The sequence below is a fragment of the Dipodomys spectabilis genome, unplaced genomic scaffold (genome assembly GCF_019054845.1).
Source record: "Dipodomys spectabilis isolate Male_0828 unplaced genomic scaffold, ASM1905484v1 ptg000207l, whole genome shotgun sequence".
NCBI classification, from domain to species: Eukaryota; Metazoa; Chordata; class Mammalia; order Rodentia; family Heteromyidae; genus Dipodomys; species Dipodomys spectabilis.
The window spans coordinates 11,135,086-11,154,124 of NW_024870884.1; the positions used below are offsets into that span (position 1 = coordinate 11,135,086).

General features: G+C 49.6%; 1 protein-coding gene and 1 pseudogene across 4 annotated transcripts; both read right to left on the reverse strand.

Moving 5' to 3' along the window:
- Positions 1 to 104: 104 nt before the first annotated feature.
- Aifm2 (apoptosis inducing factor mitochondria associated 2) lies at positions 105 to 17,263 on the reverse strand. 4 transcript variants are annotated; one of them, XM_042696352.1, is made up of 10 exons: positions 17,239 to 17,257; positions 8,888 to 9,086; positions 8,280 to 8,395; positions 7,179 to 7,295; positions 6,740 to 6,832; positions 4,994 to 5,102; positions 3,707 to 3,859; positions 2,625 to 2,825; positions 1,648 to 1,804; positions 105 to 141 (listed from the first exon to the last, which is right to left on the reverse strand). In XM_042696352.1, the coding sequence occupies exons 2-9, from the start codon at positions 9,063 to 9,065 to the stop codon at positions 1,653 to 1,655; spliced, it is 1,119 nt and encodes a 372-aa protein (XP_042552286.1). In that variant the 5' UTR covers positions 9,066 to 9,086; positions 17,239 to 17,257; the 3' UTR covers positions 105 to 141; positions 1,648 to 1,652. The 4 variants fall into 4 exon arrangements, with proteins under 4 accessions (XP_042552286.1, XP_042552285.1, XP_042552284.1 ...); XM_042696351.1 differs by lacking the exon at positions 105 to 141 and having other exon boundaries at positions 499 to 1,804; positions 8,888 to 9,081; positions 17,239 to 17,263; XM_042696350.1 differs by lacking the exon at positions 105 to 141 and having other exon boundaries at positions 499 to 1,804.
- LOC122122266 lies at positions 11,914 to 12,329 on the reverse strand (annotated as a pseudogene).
- Positions 17,264 to 19,039: the final 1,776 nt, after the last annotated feature.

A 19,039-nucleotide genomic window follows, 5' to 3' on the forward strand; every position in this document is an offset into this window, starting at 1 on the left:
AAAGCCCCAGAACTGGTGCGCATGTGCGCATGCGCGCGCACACAAACACACACACACACACACACACACACACACACACACACACACACACACACACACACACACACACACACACACACACACACACACACACACACACGCTGGCAATGGGTCCTGCCTTTGGGTAGAAGCCTGCTGGATAGGGTCCCAAGGGCAAAGCTGTGGACAAAGCCACATGTGGGCTACCAGCCTCTGGGACAGAAGCACAAGTTTTACTGAGACCTGGGCAGCTAAATGAAACAGACTTGGTGGGCACCAGTGACTCACAATCTTAGCTACTCAGGAGGCTGAACTCTAGAGGACTGCAGTTGGACCATCCTATCAAGCACAAAATACTGAGTTCAAACTCCATCAAACACTACTACGTTAGAAAAAAAAATCTATATAAATGGAACAAAGAACCAGTGGGGCTAGTCCCCAAAGACTGTCCCAGGAATCACCATCAGAAGTGTTCAGAGATCAGCAGAACCAGGCCAGAATTTATTCAGATGATCTCCATTTAGCTGAGGCAGTCCAAAAGAGGCTTCTCCATATTGGAAGGTCCCTCTCAAATACAGAATTTATTTGTATACCTAGCCAAGTCAGTGGAAGACATTACCACCACCAGGCTGAGCCTGCAAACCAGGGATAGGGGTTGACCAGGAAAACAAGCACAAAACCAAAAAGTCCCTGGGATTCTCTTCGCCTCCCCCAGAATTGCTAGAGCTTCATACAAATTTGCTTGTAAGTCTCACTCTTGTCTGTTTCTGATTTCCCCTCTTAACACTTCCTCATTGTCGTTTTTATATGAGTTGCATTCCCCAGAAACATTAGGGTAGCCTGCGGGCTGCTCTCAGCAACCTGAATGCACTCATGACACCTCCTCACAGGTGATCTGCCTTTCCTTAAATACATCAGCAGCCCGCACAGCTTCACAAAACCTCACCATGACTAGCCAGAACAAACTGTGTCTAGCTCTTCTTAAATATGCCTATGGTATACAGTTAGGACTGAAAACAGGAGAAATAGAAAGGCTCACAAAGATGCAAGAAGATAGAGACTAGTCAGGTACAGCAGTATATACCTGTAGCTCCAGCAACTAAGGAGACTGAGACAGGAGGGTGCTTGAGCCACAGTTCATAGATATTGTGTCCAAAATATAAAGTACAAACACTAACCAAAAACTAGAGTTTACAATAAGGCTTACTAACACCCTGCTTATTGTCTGAGCTTCCTCAAACCCATCTGAGGAAAGGCTTGGGGTGCAGGCCAGTTCCCTTTCTTAGCTGTTCCCACCTACAGGCTCTCCTTCCTGTCCTCACAGACAGATCTCTGCCCAACTCTGAACACCACACTCAAGCCCCAACACACACACACACACACACACACACACTGCAGAGGAGCCTGAGGGGCAGAAAGCTGCCTGCATCTTCCCCAAGACCTTGCCAGCTGAGCAGCAAACAGACCTTCAAACAATTCTTTCTTTTAATGTTCCCCTCTCTCTACTCTCTCTCTCTCTTAACTTTTTGGTTTCATACGAGTAATTCTTTCAGACAGGACATTATCTCCTGCCCTTTGTCAAGAGGCCCATTGCCCATCTGTAGCAGTGCTGAGCCTTCCATCTGGCCTCCCCGTCAGGGTGGAGACTGCCGCATGGTTTTCCAGCTTGTAGAGATAAACAGGTCTCTGCTCTTAGCCAGCCGAACCATGAGCCGGCCCACGTAGAAACCACTGATCTGGCCCACACCATCATTTCTGCCCATGGTCAGGAGGAAGGTCAGTGCACCTGCAGGGCAGAGACACAGCAGAGAGAAGGATCCACTTACAGCCATGGCCTGCAATTTCTAGAGTGTACACTTTTCCCTTTCCCTCCAGGGCAGGAGTTGTGTGATTTTTAGGGAAGCAGTATCCTAGGGCTTAGGGGGACTTGGTTTGCTTTTTGAGCTAGAGTTTCAATATATAACCTAGGCTGGCCTTGATCCCCCTGCCTCAGCTTCCCAAGCATGGGTATTACATGACTTTTTTTGTTTGTTTTATTATGTGCTAGTCCTGGAGACTAGCACTCGGGGCCTGAGCTTTTGTTATCAAGGCTAGTGCTCTACTACGTGAGCCATAGCTCCACTTCTGGCTTTTTGGTGGTTAATTGCAGATAAAAGTGTCATACACTTTCCTGCCCAGGCTGGCTTTGAACTGCAATCCTCAGATCTCTGCCTCAAGCAGCTAGGATTACAGGGCGGGCCACTAGCACCCCAGCTAGTGGTTTACTTTTTATTCCCCCCTCTGTCAGTCAAGGAGCTTGAACTCTGGGCCTAGGCGCTGCCCCTCAGCTCTTCAGCTCAAGGAGAGCACTCTACCACTTAAGCCACAGTGCCACTTCCAGTTTTCTGGTGGTTAGTTGAAGGTAAGAGTCTCATGGACTTTCCTGACTGGGCTGGCTTTGAACTGCGATCCTCAGATCTCAGCCTCCTGAGTAGCTAGGATTATAGGTGTGAGCCACCAGCACCTGGCTGCAAGTTACTTTTAAAGAGCCTTAAAGGGAGTTATTTGTGTCAGCACTATGGTCTAGTGGCTGGTCATTTTCCCCATGTGATGCTCACTCCCCGTACCTGGTTTGTAGGCCTTGAGGGGCCTCTGTTTTATGGAGTTGACGATGTTGGCCACAACAACGTTGGCATGAAGGCCAGCGTGATAGGCCATCTTGGGCTCCTTCACGTCGGCACAGTCACCAATGGCATAGATATTGTTGTAGCCCTCCACCTGGAGGAACTCATTCACTCTCAGAGAACCATTTCCAGCCAGTCTGCTCTCTGCAGGACAAGACACACCCAGATTAAACCCAAGGAGCCACACTCAGTAGCAGGCCACAAGGGGGATGAGGCCTGGGTGCTGGTCCAGACACCTCAGAGCCACATGTTCAAGAGGTGCCCTCTCCACCTGCTGTGGTCCTGCCCAAAGTCCTCACCTCACACCCTCCTGCAAGGTCAGGCATGGAAATCCAGGTGGACACAGGAAAAACTCAGTTAACAGGGTCTTAAATTCCTCTTTGGACACAGATCAGAATTTTAAAATAAATGCAGGACTTTCATAAATGATAAGGAACTTATCATGAAAACACATGAGGGCAATGGGATGCTAATTCTAGGCTCTGGGTCCATGATTAGTCCTTGATCCCACTCCTGCTGGATGCAAGCAGGAGCTCCTGGCCCAGAAGCAATATTCAGGAATAAATGACAAGGACATGAGGACATCAAGCAACCACAGGACCTGGCCACTGAGTCTCTTGCTCTAACAAATCAACCCACTCCCTCCCACCTCCGGGCAGCTAGACACTGAGCTATAAGGCTATAATAAGGCTATAGCACCATCCCCAACCCCCAAAACTCTCATTACAAACTGTAACCTGAAGTAGCCAAATGTTTCTATCCAAATTTGGAGAGGAAGACACTTTTGCATAAAAGGCCTGACCCAGGATTTACCACTAGGGGGCACCCTAACTTTAGAAGATTCTGGTGTCCTTGGTCACCTTGAGCTAGGGTCATCATAGAGCAGAGGAAAGCTCAACAAGGGACTCTGGCTTGCATTTAAACTTCAAAGTTACCATTCATAATTTAAACAAGTGAGCCTCTGAAGGGAGGGGGAAAGGCAAGGCATCCTGAGGAGTGCTGGAGAGAGTCGGCTGCCTGCTTACCAAAGGTGCTGCAGTAGGCAGAGCTGTTGATCTTGACACCGCTGCAGAGAATCACTAGGTTGGTGGCCACCTCTGTGCCCTTGTCCGTCTGCACCTTGATGTACTCCCGATATTCGTTGAGAGGCAGCTCCTCCAGGTTGATCACCCGCTCACCTGTCAGGGGTTCCATGACCAGGAGCCTGGCAAAGGCTGGCACCACACCGTAGCTGACCATAGGCAAGGCCAGGGCTGTCCCACAAGTCCTCCCTCTACTCCATCTTCCCACCCAGTCCTGTCTACAGTCCACTCTCCTGCCCCAGGAAGCACACAGGTGAATACCCTGCCCCAGAGGACGCAACTGGAGGGGAGTTTTCCAGGGAGTCACCGGAGGGAAGTAAGACCGTTTCCCTGGAAGTGCTTGGAAAAACTACTCCACAGAAGGCCTCAAGCCTGACTCTGGATGTCAGCTTTCTCCTCCCAGCACACCTCCCATCAAGTTTTAGGGCAGGTAGCTTCAGAGAAGCACCTCATGGTATTCATGACTTGAATAAACAGTTACCAAAAGGAGGCTGTGAACCTGACACTGGGGCTCATGCCAGTAATCCCAACTACTCAGGAGGCTAAGATCTGAGAATCTCAGTTCAAAGCCATTTGGGGCAGGAGTATCTATGAGACTCTTATCTCCAATTAACTACACGCAAGTGGAGTTGTAGCTCAAGTGGTAAAGCACTACCCTTGAGCAAAAAAAACTCTGGGATAGTGCCCAGGCCCTGAGTTCAAGACCAGGACTGCCCACTCCCCCAAAAGAAAAGAAAAGAAAAGAAAAGGTTGTGATGGGTGGGAAGGACTTATACATGCCTCACCTTCTTCCACACAAAGCACAAGGGAGTAAATCGTGGATGTCCCACTGCTGGGATTAGAACTCCTCTAAAATGCTAGATGCTTCCCTCACTACCTGTTCTGGATAAAATGCCTGCCACTCAAAATATAAACTAACAATCCTCTCCCCGCTTGCATATAGACATCAAAACTCAGGGCAAATCCTTTAGATGCACTTTAAAAAATTCAGAAAATAGGTATCACCTATCTGATTAGCACTGTTGCCTTGTTGACTTTCACCTCCTGGATGAGGAGCCTCACACTGGCTTTGATGCTTGACTCTATTACCTGTGCTTTGTGCTGAATCCAACCACAATGGGGAAGACATGGGCCCTGCTGCTGGAAGCCCTGGCCAAGCCCCTGGGCCACCTCAGCAGGCCAGGAAGGGCAGAGAGGTGAGGTCACATGGAGGAGTGAGGTCACACGTACTGAGCAGTAGCTGCACACCCTTCCGGAGGAGGATCTCCTTCACTTCCTGCCGCACACAGGGCAAGAGCTCCTTGTCAGCCAGGGGCACTTGGGAGTGAATCAGAGTGACCTAAGGACAAAAGGACCCAGAAGATAAAAGGGAACGCAAGTCTCTGGCTCACATAAACACCCACCATCCCTTTCCCCCATCCTCCAGAAAGGCGAGAAAAACTAGAGATTAAGTTCATAATCCATCAGGCCTACATGATGCCTCTAGAAACTCCCTACAGGGTTTGGATAGCTCCATGTGCCAAGAGGATGGTATGCTCCACATCCAGAGCATAAAAGCCCCTGAATTCAGGACCCTTCCTACCCTTGCACTAGGAACCTCTTTCCCTGGCCTTCCATTTGTACTCTGTAAACAAACCTCTGTCTTTAATCACAATAGTAAGTCCGTTTTTCCTAGGTTCACATTAGCCACCCAAGCACAGGGTCATAAAAGTTCTCAATTAGAATCTAGTCAGACAGGAGTATAGCTAAGTTGGGGACCACTACGCATGGCTGGCATCTGACTTGAGGCCAATATTGTAGAACGAAGCCCTTGATCTACAGGGCCAGGAGCTAACTCCTCAGTGTCACAGCTGAACTGAACTGCAGGACCCACAGCTCCTCTTGGAACACCAATATGTGAAAAATCCTACAGCAGTGTTATTCTTGTGGCTTTATCCCATTCAGTTCTCATCAATCAAAATGAATAGCCTTTAACTATACCAATCGCTCATAATTTCCAACAATCTGTCAGAAAATAGCCATAGAAATAAATTAAGGGTAGATTGATTTTTTTCCTTTCAAAACTAAGCACTCCCTTGGGATGAAAAGAAGCATCCACAGTCTCTGCGTAGCTCTTAGAAGCTGTGTGCATGTGCAGTGGGCCAGCTGCAGCTTGCAGGCCCATTACTGTCATCACAGCCCACTAGCCCAGAGGAGGCCAGTTCTTCCCTTTCTGAGTGCCATGCAGGTTCTCTACCGCTCGAGCATTAGAAGGGCCAGGACAGAGGCACTGCTGTTTGGGCAGTGAGGGACTGTCCTGGGGCTTCCCCCACTGACCAGAGCGTGGACCATCACATGGCTCTCCAGAGCAAGGACGTGCCCATCAGGAAAAACACCAAGAAGTCAACTGAGGATGACCTTGTCCAAACTGGCTGACAGCAAGAAGAGGTTATCAAAGTCTAGGTTTCATGATAAAGACCAGAATTCTAGGGAGACACGAATAGCCATCTTTATAAGACATCAAGCCTGGGCCAGGCACCGGTAGTTTCATGCTTGTAATCCTAGCTACTCAGGTGGCTGAGATCTGAGGATCGTAGTTTAAAGCCAGCCTTGGCAGGAAAGTCCGTGAACTCTTATCTCCAATAAACCACCAGAAAACCAGAAGTGGTGCTGTAGCTCAAGTGGTAGAGCGCTAGCCTTGAGCTGAAGAGCTGAGGGACAGCCCCATGGCTGAGGGAAAAAAAAAAAAAAGACCAGCCTGGGGCTTGATCTCCTCCTCTCCCTGGATAAGGTCAACCTCAGAGCAGCACCATGGAGCTGTAGGATCCTAGCTCTCTAGGAAAAGGTCCTGCAGAATCTCACTATAACACAAGATGGGAAACACATTGGCTGTATGTGGAGCTCCAGCCTCTGAGACCTGCGTAAACTCCTGAAGCTCATCAGGAAAAGCAAAAGCAGTTGGCCACATGAAGTTCATAGCCCAGGTGGGAGCCTCACCTCTTTCTCGGGGTACTCTGTCTTAATTTCCGCTGCCATCTCCACTCCCGCAGAGCCGCCTCCCACCACCACGATGAACTGTGATCGCTGGACCTGGAGAAGAAGGGAACATGGAACCCACCTACACATCTACCCTTTGCCTGGGGCAGAGGGCCTAAGAAGCTTAGAGAACTCTCTATGTTTGGGTTCCAAATGGGCCCCTTCCTCCCCTTCTTACAAAAATGCTGTGGAAACTGACTGCAATCAGGAGCTAAGCCTGCTCCACCAATCACGAAGCCCCAGTCACAGGCCAGTGGCCACATCCCCAGAAATTTCTACCCAGTGACTCTCAGCACTCCAGCTTCATAGGCAGCTCTGAGCCCCTACCCCCCAGCTGCTATTCACACCAGATGCTCTCTGGCCAGCCCTGACTGCCCCTACGCCTGTTGCCACAGCTCACCTGCTTCACCATGTCCTCATAGGCCTGGATGGCAGCCTGCTGGCAAAATATATTACACTTGCCTGGGAACGGCCCAGTACTGCCAGTAGCCAGGATAAGATGTGAGAAGGGCAAGGCCTGTGAGGGACAATAAAAAGAAAGGTTAGGGGGTGAGGATGCCTGGATACCTGCATCCAACACCAGGCCCCCAACCTGCCAAGGAGTAAGGGATAGAGAAGCCACTGGACACATGGAAAGCAGCCCCATTGGAAGGAAGTGAAATTACCAAACCAATGAGGCCAAGAGAAGACACTAGAAACCAGGAGCCACCTAAGGAAGCAAAACACCTGGGCCACAGAGCCAGCCATGCTGGTAATGGGAGGTGAACCTGTCCAGCAGTGCAGCAGGAGTGGAAGGGCGGAAGCAAAGGACCAGGAAAACACTGGTAGGGAAAAAACAGGATAAGGGGTAGTTTAGAATTTCCTGAACATTTTATAAGATCTCTCTACCTACCCATAAAACAGGAAGAAAGAGAAGGGTAAAGGAAGAGGAAAAGAGAACTGTGTGTGTCATGGCAGCCCTTGGTTGATTTGAGCAAGAAAATCTGAAGTTCAAAGTTATCCTGGGCTATGGTAGCTCACACCTATAATCCCAGTAAACTCAAGAGGCTGAGACCTGAGAATCAAGGTTCAAAGACAGCCCAGGTAGACAAATCCTAGAGATTCTTATCTCCAGTGGGAAGCCAGGGTGAAGGTGTGAAAGGTGTGACTCAAGTGGTAGAGCACCAGCCTTGAGCAAAAAAAGGCAAGCAAGAGTGCAAAACCCCGAGTTCAAGTCCAACCTGGGCACAAAAATATTTTTTAAATGATGATATATCACCTACCACACTGAGCCATGGCAGAAATTAAATGAGATTCACATAAATGCATCAGACAATGCCTGGCATATGGGAGAGACATGAAATCCCTGCTGTCGCATCCCATGCTCCTATAGTGGAGCCTTTGTTTACAAAGCTGCACCTGTCCAGCACCAGGCAGGGCAGGGAGGGCGCAGAAGGCTCTCTCACACCTTGACAGTCCTCCAGAAAGCCCACTGATACCAGAGAACAGAGTTTGAGCTTACCTCGCCACCCTGCAGCAGCACCGTCTGACTCTTTAGGTCTATCCCAACCACCTGGGCCTGCCGGAAGTTGTCCTTGAAGGTCACTGAATAGGAAATGAATGTCTTTTTGGCGAAGCCTGGGGAACAGATACAGAAAAGGTGGCATTATAGAACTAGGCAGAATCTTCCCTAAGCTATATACCAATAGGCCAGAGCTAGGCTAGCCAGTGTACACCAGGCATTCGTGCCCCTAAAATGCCATCCAGTCCTTTGGTCTTTCAAAAAGCCCAAGCTCTTTAAAACTTTAGGGCTTTATTACAGTAACTGTTTAAGACTAGCAATCATCAGGGACTGGGGTGTGGCTTTCAGCCTTGCAAAAAGTACAAAGTACTGAATTCAAATCCCAGTACTATTCTCATAAAACAAAAGACCAGTAACCATCAGGTTCTCTGAAATAAATCTAGCAGTGAAATGGTAGCATTTAGGTAACTTGCTCTCCATGAAAGAAAATCATTCTCAGCCTTGAAACCATATACTCTGTAGTGACACAAACATTCTCACAAAGGCAGCCAGAAAGAGAGAAGGGAAGAGGGAGGAAAGGAAGGAAGAAGGGAGAGAGGCCACCTTACCACTCTCCACCGAGGCTCGGAGGGCTGCCACATTGTGATGAAAGGAGTCCTTCATGTCCACCAGCATGAAGGGGATGTTCAGTGCCTGTAGTTGGCTGGCAGCTGCAATCCCACCGAAGCCTCCGCCCACAATCACAACATGCAGAGCTCCGGTATCCACTGACACCTGGGACCCCATCTCCAACCAGGCACTGCTGGGCTGGGAAAAAGACCATATTAGAGTCAGGGGAGAGAGGCCTGGACTGGAGTGACATGAGCCTCCCTTTCTAAATGAGGTGAATCTGGCAGGCACCAGTGGCTCACATCTGTAATCCCAGCTACTGAGGAAGCCCAGATTTGAGGATTGTGTTTCAAAGTGAGCTTGGGCAGAAAAGTCCATGAGACTCTTTTCTTCCAGTTAATCACCAAAAGCCCTAAGTGGAGCTGTGGCTCAAGTGGTAGAGTAATAGCCTTGAGAAAAAGCTAAGGGACAGTGCCCTGGCCCTGAGTTCAAGCCCCAGTACTGCCTACCCTGAAAAGAAAAAGGTAAGTCTTTCATTAGTGGAATCTGAACTGACTTCAGAAGGAAGAGTAACTGATTTCAACCATGTTGCCAACCACCTTGCTCCCTTCTACAGGGACCTGCTGGTGTCAAGGCTATGTGACGCCTTCTAGAAATGCTATGTACCTACCTATGGTCATGACTAATTTGTTTTTTTTGTCAGTTATGGGGCTTGAACTCTGAGCCTGGGCACTGTCCCTCAGCTCTTCAGTTCAAGACTAGCGTTCTACTACTTGAGCCACAGGGCCACGTCTGGTTTTCTGTTGGTCTATTGGATATAAGAGTCTCACAGACTTTCCTGCCCGGGCTAGCTTTGAACTGCGATCCTCAGATCTCTGCCTCCTGAAAAGCTAGGATTACATGTGTGAGCCACCAGTGCCCGGCTATGACTAATTTTTTGCACGCATTAATTTGTTTTTATTCCATATGCTTCTTTTGAAGAGGGAGTAATGTTCATTCAACACATAGGGCATGTTCTTGCTGTGGATCCTGTAGCCTCACATTTGTATGAGGTCCCTGCTCTTATAAATGGAGAGAGTCCAAAGTCAAGAGCCAGGGGAAGTTAGGGAAGTGAACAGAAATGGTGTCATGACTGTGAGGAACTGGCCAGCACAAGCCACCTCTAAATGAAAATTAGTGTATTAATAATACAAAATAATGGGTTTCATTGACATTTTCATGCACATACACAAATGCTTCAATCATATTTACCCTCACCACCCACTCTATCCCTGCTGATCCCAAATAGTCCCCTCTATATTCATGCCTTTTTCATGTGGTATTTATTGGAGTCTGGTTTATTTCACTTAACATGATGATCTCCAGTTCCACCTATTTTCCTAAAAATGTCACAATTGTGTTTTTCCTTGTGAGTAGATAACACTATATTGTGCATTTACATAGAGCACCAGCCTGGAGCAAAATGCTAAGGGATAGCATCCTGGCCCTGAGTTCAAGCCCTAGGACTGCCTACTCTGAAATTTAAAAAAAAGGGGGGGAGAGGGGTTAAGTCTTTTATTAGCGGAATTCAAAAGGAAGAATATGTGACTTCTACCCCCATTCCCAGCCACCCTGCTGAATATACATATATTCACATATATACATGTGTGTATATACACATACATATTTTCTTTACCCAGTCATCTGTGGCTTGGCACCTAGGCTGACTCCATGACTTGGTTATGGTGACCAACACTGTTATAAACATGAATAAGCAGAAACAGACCTTGATTCCTTTGGACATATCCACAGTTATAGTATAGCTGGATCATATGGTAGGTCCATGTTTAGCTGTCTGAGGAGCCTCCATGCTGATTTCCACAGTGGCTAACTGCATGACACTCCCACCAATGGTGTATAGTCTCTATGGGGAAATTCTTCAAGACTGTGCTAAGCAAACACTGCAGCCAGATTCTTCCAGGCTCACCAGCTTGAGTGCAAGGCTGAGAGCAACTAGAGTAGAACAAGCGTGCCAGCTGTGATATGTGTTTCCTCCAAAACATGCACTGAAAACTTAATCACCATGTGGCAATGGTAGGAAATGACTGTAATGGAAGGGTCCTAGGTCCTGAAGGTTCCACACCCACAGTATGGATTAATGCTGAGTGTAAAAGGCCTCTGGGTTTCAATTTTGATCTCTTTGTTGTCTCACTCTTTTGCAGCAGGAAGGGCCTCATCATATGCTGCCCTCTTGATTTTTTTGGACTTCATGCTCACCCCAAACTACAGGAGGCTGACAAGTTCCCAACAAAATGAAAGAAAACAGTGGCTGAATCTCAGTGGAGCTAAAATCTGGGAACCCTTGGCCCATAGCCAGAAGCAGAGGCCATCTGAGACAGAAGGAAGTGCTAGGCTAGGTCACTACAGCGGAACTGCTAAGCCTAGAGGCAAAAGGGAAAAGCAGCCAAGTTGCAGAGCTTGCCTAACCATACCTGGGAGGCTGGTACAGCACCTACAGTATCCCTGAGTCTGCCCCCACAGGAAGTTGAGAGGCTGGTCTGGGGCTGCAGCCATGGGGCTTGTCTCCAGCCCAGCTGAACCCCAGACAAGGACACTGTGGCCTTCAAACAGGCTGCAGATGCTGATGTAGGGGGAAACATGGAGCCTAACAGAGGGAAATTAACCCTAGTGAAATCCTCAGCTGTGGAAGGCTTGCTGGGGATGATGGCTTCAGCAACAGGTGATCAAACATCCTCCTGCTTGCAGGAAGCCATACACAAGGGACCTGCAGTAGGTATCCAGGGGAGAAATAAAGCTCACAACACAGACAGCAGCCAAGGGTGCTGGCTGGAAAGGGAAGCCTCAAGGAAGGAAGACCTGGACTTGGAGGCCAGGGCTTCATGGGGAAGTGTATGCTAGCCCCTCTAGGGAAGACGGAAAGACCACCCATTGTCTGATCATCACTGCAGTCACTTTCTGGGATGTTTTATTTTATTGCAGTTTCTGTGCTTTATTTAAGCACAAATAAAAGGTGCAGGTGAGCCCTCTATTCTTTTTCTTCACTGCACAGCCTGGCATTGGGATTGGTGACTCTGATGGCCAGCAGGGCTGCTCTTTCCACGATGGCTTTTCAGTTCTTGGAGGGCGATCTCAGCACAATAAGACTTGTTGCACATGAGCAGCACTTCCAGCACTTGATGTTGTGGACTAAGAACTTCAGAATCCACTGGGCAGCAGGTGCTTTGCTTGTTGTTCCATAACCAGTGTTGGGCATCAAGATCTGGCCCTTGAATCTCCTCCACACACTGTTGTCAATGCCCCTGGGTTTCCACCAGTTACGCTTAATCTTGACATATTGGTCTGACTGGTGGCAGATGAACTTCTTGGTCCTTTTATTGACAATCTTGGGCTTCACCAGAGGTCCGAGGGCAGCCATGATGCTTTGAGCAGAAGGAGAGGGCAGCCACCTTTATAGTTAGCGCCAAGGAAGAGGAAGGGGCTCTGGGATGTTTTAGTATATACAGGTTTCCAAAACATGGCTGCCTCCAAGATGGTTTCCAAGACCCCTAGAGGCAGTGTAACCTTCTCTACTCTAAGTCCTCACGAGGTTGTCCAGCACTGATCCCAAGCATTTGTCAGACTGAATCTGCCAAGTGGGTCTCAGGAGACTGTCTCCTGAGGGTTAGGACTAGGAGGGCTTAGGGACTACCTAGAGGCCTGAGCAGGGCCTGGGAATGTGGGAGGCCAGAGATGGGGTATATTTGCCTGCCTTCTTCTGCATAGGCCCCTCTGGGGCTGTCAGACAATGATAAGATCAGGAAAACATCCAGAAAAAATCCCACTTACAAGCTGGCTGGACACTAGCCCTGAGAGGGGCTACATAGCTTGAAAACTATTATCTATGATCCATGACAGATTGATCGTATTGGACCATCAGGGTTGTTCTAGAACCCTGAAGAGAAGGTGGGTCAGGACCTGTCCCAGCAGAGGTCAGGTGTAGATGAGAGGCCCAGAAGAAGGAAGGGAGGGAATGTGAGAAGTCCAGGGCATGTGTAGCAGAAAGGTAGAAAGGCCACAAGGACAAGGGACAGGGACCAGAACAGACACCACTGAAATCTTGTCATGCCAGGAGAACAAACAAGCCTGACCTTGGCATATCATGGGGTCTCCCTCCCTGGGAGGAAAAAAAAATCAGGGACCCCAGCAGGCCAGTCAGGCATCCTGGTTAAACCAAAGAGATGAGGCCCCATTTCCCACAGTCCCTAGGATCATTGACCTGTCCCCCAAACATGAAGGCAAATGCTTTTCTAGGGTTCCCAGTGTTAAGTCTAAGGGGACCCAGGGTAAGCCCAGGAGTATAGACACCCTGTCTCACTGAGAGCTGCCTAGGCTTCTTCTGGAATCTTCTCTCTCCTCCACTGACCTCTGACACCCTCACTAGTGCTTCTCCTCTACATTCCATCCCTCCCCCCACTGCAGCCATTGCCTAACTTGGACAGCAGATTTTCTTTGGCTCTCTTAGTTGTTAATTTTGCCTAGTCTCCAAGGATGTCACATTCCCCTCTGTGGGCCATGACCTACTTTGCCAGACACCTAAACCAAGGACTTAGTATCAGTATTTCCAGCTGCATACCCTGTAGGTTATGAATGAATGTTGGTGTGTTCTCACATGGCAGTAGGGATGGGTACACTTCAGTGAGAGACTCCATTAGTCCATGGAAGCAACCATTATATGGCCATACAATGAAATTCTATAGCTATTCGTGCGCGCGCGCACGTGCGTGTGTATGTGTGTGTGTGTTTTCTCATGTGTGTGTGTGTGTGTGTGTGTGTGTGTGTGTGTGTGTGTGTGTGTGTGTTCTCATGAGGCCTAAATTCAGGGTCTTAGTGTTGTTCCTGAGTTGTTTCTTTTGGGTTTTTTTGTTTTGTATTGTTTTGCTTAACGCTAGTACACTACCACGAGTCACAGATCCACTTTTGGCTTTTTGGTAGGTAACTGGAGGTGAGTTTCACAGACTTTCCTACCTTCAAACTGTGAAGGCAGTGGCTTCAAACTGTGATCCTCAGATCTCAGCCTCCTGAGTAGCTAGGATTATAGGTCTGAGCCACTGGCACTTGGCCTTTTTTTCTTTTTCTTTTTCTTTATGCTGGAGTTTGACCTCAAGGCCTGTGATCACAGCTGGTACTTTATTTTTTTTTGGGGGGGGGGGTAAGGTTGTCCGTCATGAGGCTTAATCTCTGGGCCTGGGCACTGTCCCTCCTCTTCAGCTCAAGGCTAGCACTCTACCACTTGAAGCCACAGTGTCACTTCCAGTTTTCTGGTGGTTTATTGGAGATACAAGTCTCACTGGACTTTCCTGCCTGGGCTGGCTTTGAACTGAGATTCTCAGATATCAGCCTCCTGAGTAGTTAAGATTACAGGTGTGAGCCACCGATGCCCAGCTGGTACTATACTATTTGAACCTTGCCTCCAGCCTTATTTTTCACTGCTGATTTTAGAGAATAAGTCTTACAGACACTGCCCAGAATGGCTTTGAATTTCCGTTATCCAGATATCAGGCTTCTAAGTAGCTAGGATTACAGGCACAGGTGAGTCGGGAGCATCCAGCATAGCTATTCCTTTTTAAAAGGTGAAGATATTTTCACATGAAAAGTTTATCTATGAAAAGGTCAGGCAAGCTGGGCACCAGTGGCTCATGCCTGAAATCCTAGCTACTCAGGAGGCTGAGATCTGAGGATCGCAGTTCAAGACCAGTCCCAGCAAGAAAGTCTGTGAGACTCCTATTGCCAATAAGTTACTCAGAAAACCAGAAGTGACACAGTGGCTCAAGTGGTAGCCTTGAGCTAAAATTCTGAGGGACAGTGTTCAGGCCCTGAGTTCAAGCTCCATGACTGACAAAAAAAAGAAGAAAGAAAGAAAGGAAGGAAGGAAGAAAAGAAAGAAAGGAAGGAAGGAAGGAAGGAAGGAAGGGAGAGAGAGAGAGAGAGAGAGAGGGAAGGAGGGAGGGAGGGAGGGAGGGTGGGAGAGAGAGAGAGAGAGAGAGAGAGAAAAGGTCAAGCAATAGAACTTGTCTTCTTTTTCTTCTTCTTTTTTGCCTATCATGGGGCCTGAACTCTTGGCCTAGGCACTGTCCCTGAGTTCTTCAGCTCAAGGCTAGCACCCTACCACTTGAGCCACAGTGCTACTTCTGGCTTTTACTGCTTATGTGGTGCTGAGGAATCCTGCATGCAAGGCAAGCACTCTACCACTGAGCCACTTTGTCTTATTCTTACAGGCAACAAGATAATGGTACTCTAGTACTGAAACAAACATACATACAACTGCTACCACAGTTAGCATTCCTGGCACTTTTACTACATTTTCACATGGAATTGGTATCAAATACCACCCAACTTGAATATATAACATTCTGTTTTCATTCTTAGCTATGACCAATCAGGCTGTGTCCATCTATAGTGAGTAATGCACTATGAACATGTGGACATGACTTGGAATAGCTGAGCCATATGGTAACTAGGTTGAAATTTTCTGAGACCTCCCAGGGAGGGAGTGCAAGCAATCCCAACCACATCTGCCTAGATTCAGGAATAGTACCTCAGAAAGCCCGAAAGAACAGAAACCTAATTGTCCAGCAATTCCTAAGTCATTGTACCTCTACCCAATCCCCTAACACACAAAATGTGGTTTGCACTTGAATCTGCTAAGTCGGTCCTGTTTCTTCTCCCAAATACCCAGCTCTTCTTCAGGAATCACCAAGAAAAGCCAGAACTTGTTGAGAGGTCAGGCCTCTGAAGACCCACAGTAGGAGCCATGTGAGTTCTGAATTCCAAACAGAACACACAGCTTTTCAATTCGTCATGTATTACGCAGAAGGTAGATTTCAACATTGGTCCTTTGGGCTGCCATGTATCCAGAGTGGCCAAGATGCAAGAGAGCCACTACTGTGACTCAATGGGCTATGAATGCCCATCTAACACCTGGTGGAAGGGGAAGGAGATGGGGAAGGGTAGCAACCTCCCTCCCTGAACACAAGTGGCCAGCTGAAGAATGGGTACTCCATGGGCAACCCTCTAGGGAACATACCCTAAATATGCCCTCCAAAGAGAGAACTGCTGCAAGGAACTCTGTCTTAAGTGGGGACAGTCTCCTTTAATGCCCTCAAGAGAAAGAAGCTCTGAGGCAGACAGGCTCACTGAGGTGCCATAGCCACTCCTGTGCCAAGCTATGTGTCCACCCTCCTCAAAGCCAGCCACTCTGTGGACCCTTCAACACTCTCATGGTCTGCCACAGTGTGCAGCTGGACCCTGACTTCATTTCATCACCAAAGACCAGGCTGGCTCTAGAGTGCAAAGCCCAACAGCCCCACTCCCCCCCCCCCCACACACACCTCCATCACTTCTGGGCTGCGTAGTAGTCCTGTGTAGCCCCATTCTAGCTAGCCTGATGAAATGAAGGTTACAGGCAATCCCCCCTTAAACGATTCATCTCTAGGAGCTCCAAGAATCCGGGGCATTTGCAGCGTGCTGGCAGCGGGTGCCTGGACGCGTGCTAGCAGGAACCTTTACGTCTGGGAAGCCTGGAAGTTCCCTCCCAAGCTAAGTCTGACTCTGCCCTGGGTCCGGCCTGCAGGAGCTCGGTCCCAAGCCCACCGGCCCCCTCCTCACTCCCGGCCGTGCCGAGCGGATTTCAGGTCCCGTGGGAGCTCCGCTACTGTTGAACTAACAGTTCCACTTCACCACGGGGCCAAGTGGGACTTCTGGTGCACCCCGAGTCCACTGGCACCCGGTAGGGGGACTGAGGCTGCTCCTGGCCCTCGGACCCCGGCCTCATTGCGCCTGAGACCTCTCAGGATCGGGGCCACGCCGCCCCGTGGCCACTGCTCACCCCTCCCCTTCGGGCCTGAACCCCTATTTCTCGGAAAGCTTAGCTGGTATTTAGGGGCCTCGGCTGGGGAACCCTCCTTCCGGCGTTTTGCTGGGGTACAGGGTGCTGCGGTCCCAGCCTCTGTTTCCTAGGCAACGGCCCCCTCCTCCTTAAGCCCCGATTCCACGACCCGACCTCCCCACGCGGGGCACGCCGTCTGCCAGACCCTGCTCCCCGCGCCCCTGTAAGCGAGGGGAGTAACCCGTCCCGCCGAGGCGCTGACGCCCCCTCCTCGAATCCCACCCCAACCTCGCGACGAGGGTCCGCACGGTGACTTCACTTACCGGCCGCCACCCGCCGCACCCGCGCCCCCGCTCCGCCCGGCTACCGCCGCCGGCGCCTTCCAGAGCTGCCTGCCTCAGGCCCTTTGGCCTGGGCGGGGCCTAGCGGAACCCGGCGCCCCGCCTTTCCCGTCTGCGCCCCGCCCCTGCCGCTCCTAGAACTGACCTTGACCGCGAGCAAACTGCCTTGAACTTCGGAACAAATGCCCCCTAGATAGGCCGAAGTCTCCTCCGCGGCCAGACTGCGCCGGTCCCCACCGCCCCACAAGCCACGCCCGCCCGTCGCACACGGGCCCCCTCCAACTCCGATCTAGCCAGCCAGCGCCCCGCCCACTCTGCCCCCACAAGCCACGCCCATTTGCGCCCAAGTCCCGCCCGTCCCACAGGGCCTTCTCCAACTCCGATTTAGCCAGCTAGCGCCCCGCCCACTCTGCCCCCCACAAGCCCCGCCCATTTTGCGCCCAAGTCCGGTCCGGCGCACACGGGCCCCCTCCAACTCCAATCTAGCCAGCCAGCGCCCCATCTGCTCCACCTACACAAGCCCAGCCCCGCCCCTAGCCAGGCTCTACCCCACCCCATCCCAGACACTTCTGTTGACACCTGTTGAGCTGTTTTGGGCTCACCCGCTAGGCTGTGGCGACCCTGGGTGCCATAACCGCCTCTTCGATACGTAATTATTCGGCCAACCTAGCTGAGCACCCACAGTTCTGGCAAAGGGATAGGATAATGGATATTAAAAACAAAAGCGATTTTTGCTTTGGTGGACGCCATGAAAGCCCAGAGAAAAACAAGTGTGAGGGACAGCCCCAACCAGAACCAACCACAGGAATCAACAAGCTCATCACTTGCAGGGACAAAGACTAGGGACCTAGAAGTGTGCAAAGACCTTCCTCCCAGAATGAGGAGTCAGCTCTGGGCTGACAACAGGCAAGTGCCCTTTTTGTGTGCTAAGATCCAGAGGACGGACAAGGATCCTGAGCCAGCACATTTGAAATTAAATCTAGAAGTATTCAAGCTAACAGTGAAAGATTAAAACCATCCCTGTCTTCTTTGTGGAGGAAGGGGGCTGGTACCTCAACTTAAAAGGGCCTCAGCTCTTGCCCAGTTTTCTTGCTCATAGCTGGCACTCTGCTACTTACTTGAGCCATGCCAACAGTTTGGCTTTTTGCTGGTTAGTAGAAGATGTAGTCTCACAGATTTTTCTGCCTTGGCTGACTTGGAGCTTCATCCTGTAGATGTCTATTTCCTGAGACAGGCTTGAGCTACTAGTAACAGATAACCATCTCCATCTTCTTAATGTAAACATCAGCACCTACCTTAAGAGCTGTGAGGAGTATCCAATGAGACTACTTATGTGAAGCCTTTTGTGTGCTGTCAGCCACACATACATAGCCAGTGTTTTATATTACAGATTAGCCTGCCCATGTCCTGGCAGTTCATTGGTAGCTTCAGATTGACTCTCTCACCTTCCCAGTTTTGTACTTTTTACATGCTGTGGTCAGAGATAAGACAGGGTAATAAAACAATGGCTCACACCTGTAATCCTAGCTACTCAGGTAGCTGAGCTCTGAGGTATTTCACTGACACCAAGGAGGACACCTTAGACCTGCTCTTTGGGCACAGACCTCACTTTGCTAGATTGTGCCTGGCACTGACTCCAGTATCTAGTTCCCTTGTAATTCAATATTGTTTTCCAGGTGAATTTTTTTTTTTTTTTTTTTGGTCCAGTCGTGGGGCCTGAACTCTGGGCCTGGGCGCTGTCCCTCAGCTCTTCAGCTCAAGGCTAGTGCTCTACCACTTGAGCCACAGCGCCACTTCCGGCTTTTTTTCTTTTTGCTTATGTGGTGCTGAGGAATCGAACCCAGGGCCTCAGACATGCAAGGCAAGCGCTCTACCACTGAGCCACCTTCCCAGCCCTCCAGGTGAATATTTTTTAAATTGACATAATTTGTGTCCGAAAAATCAGT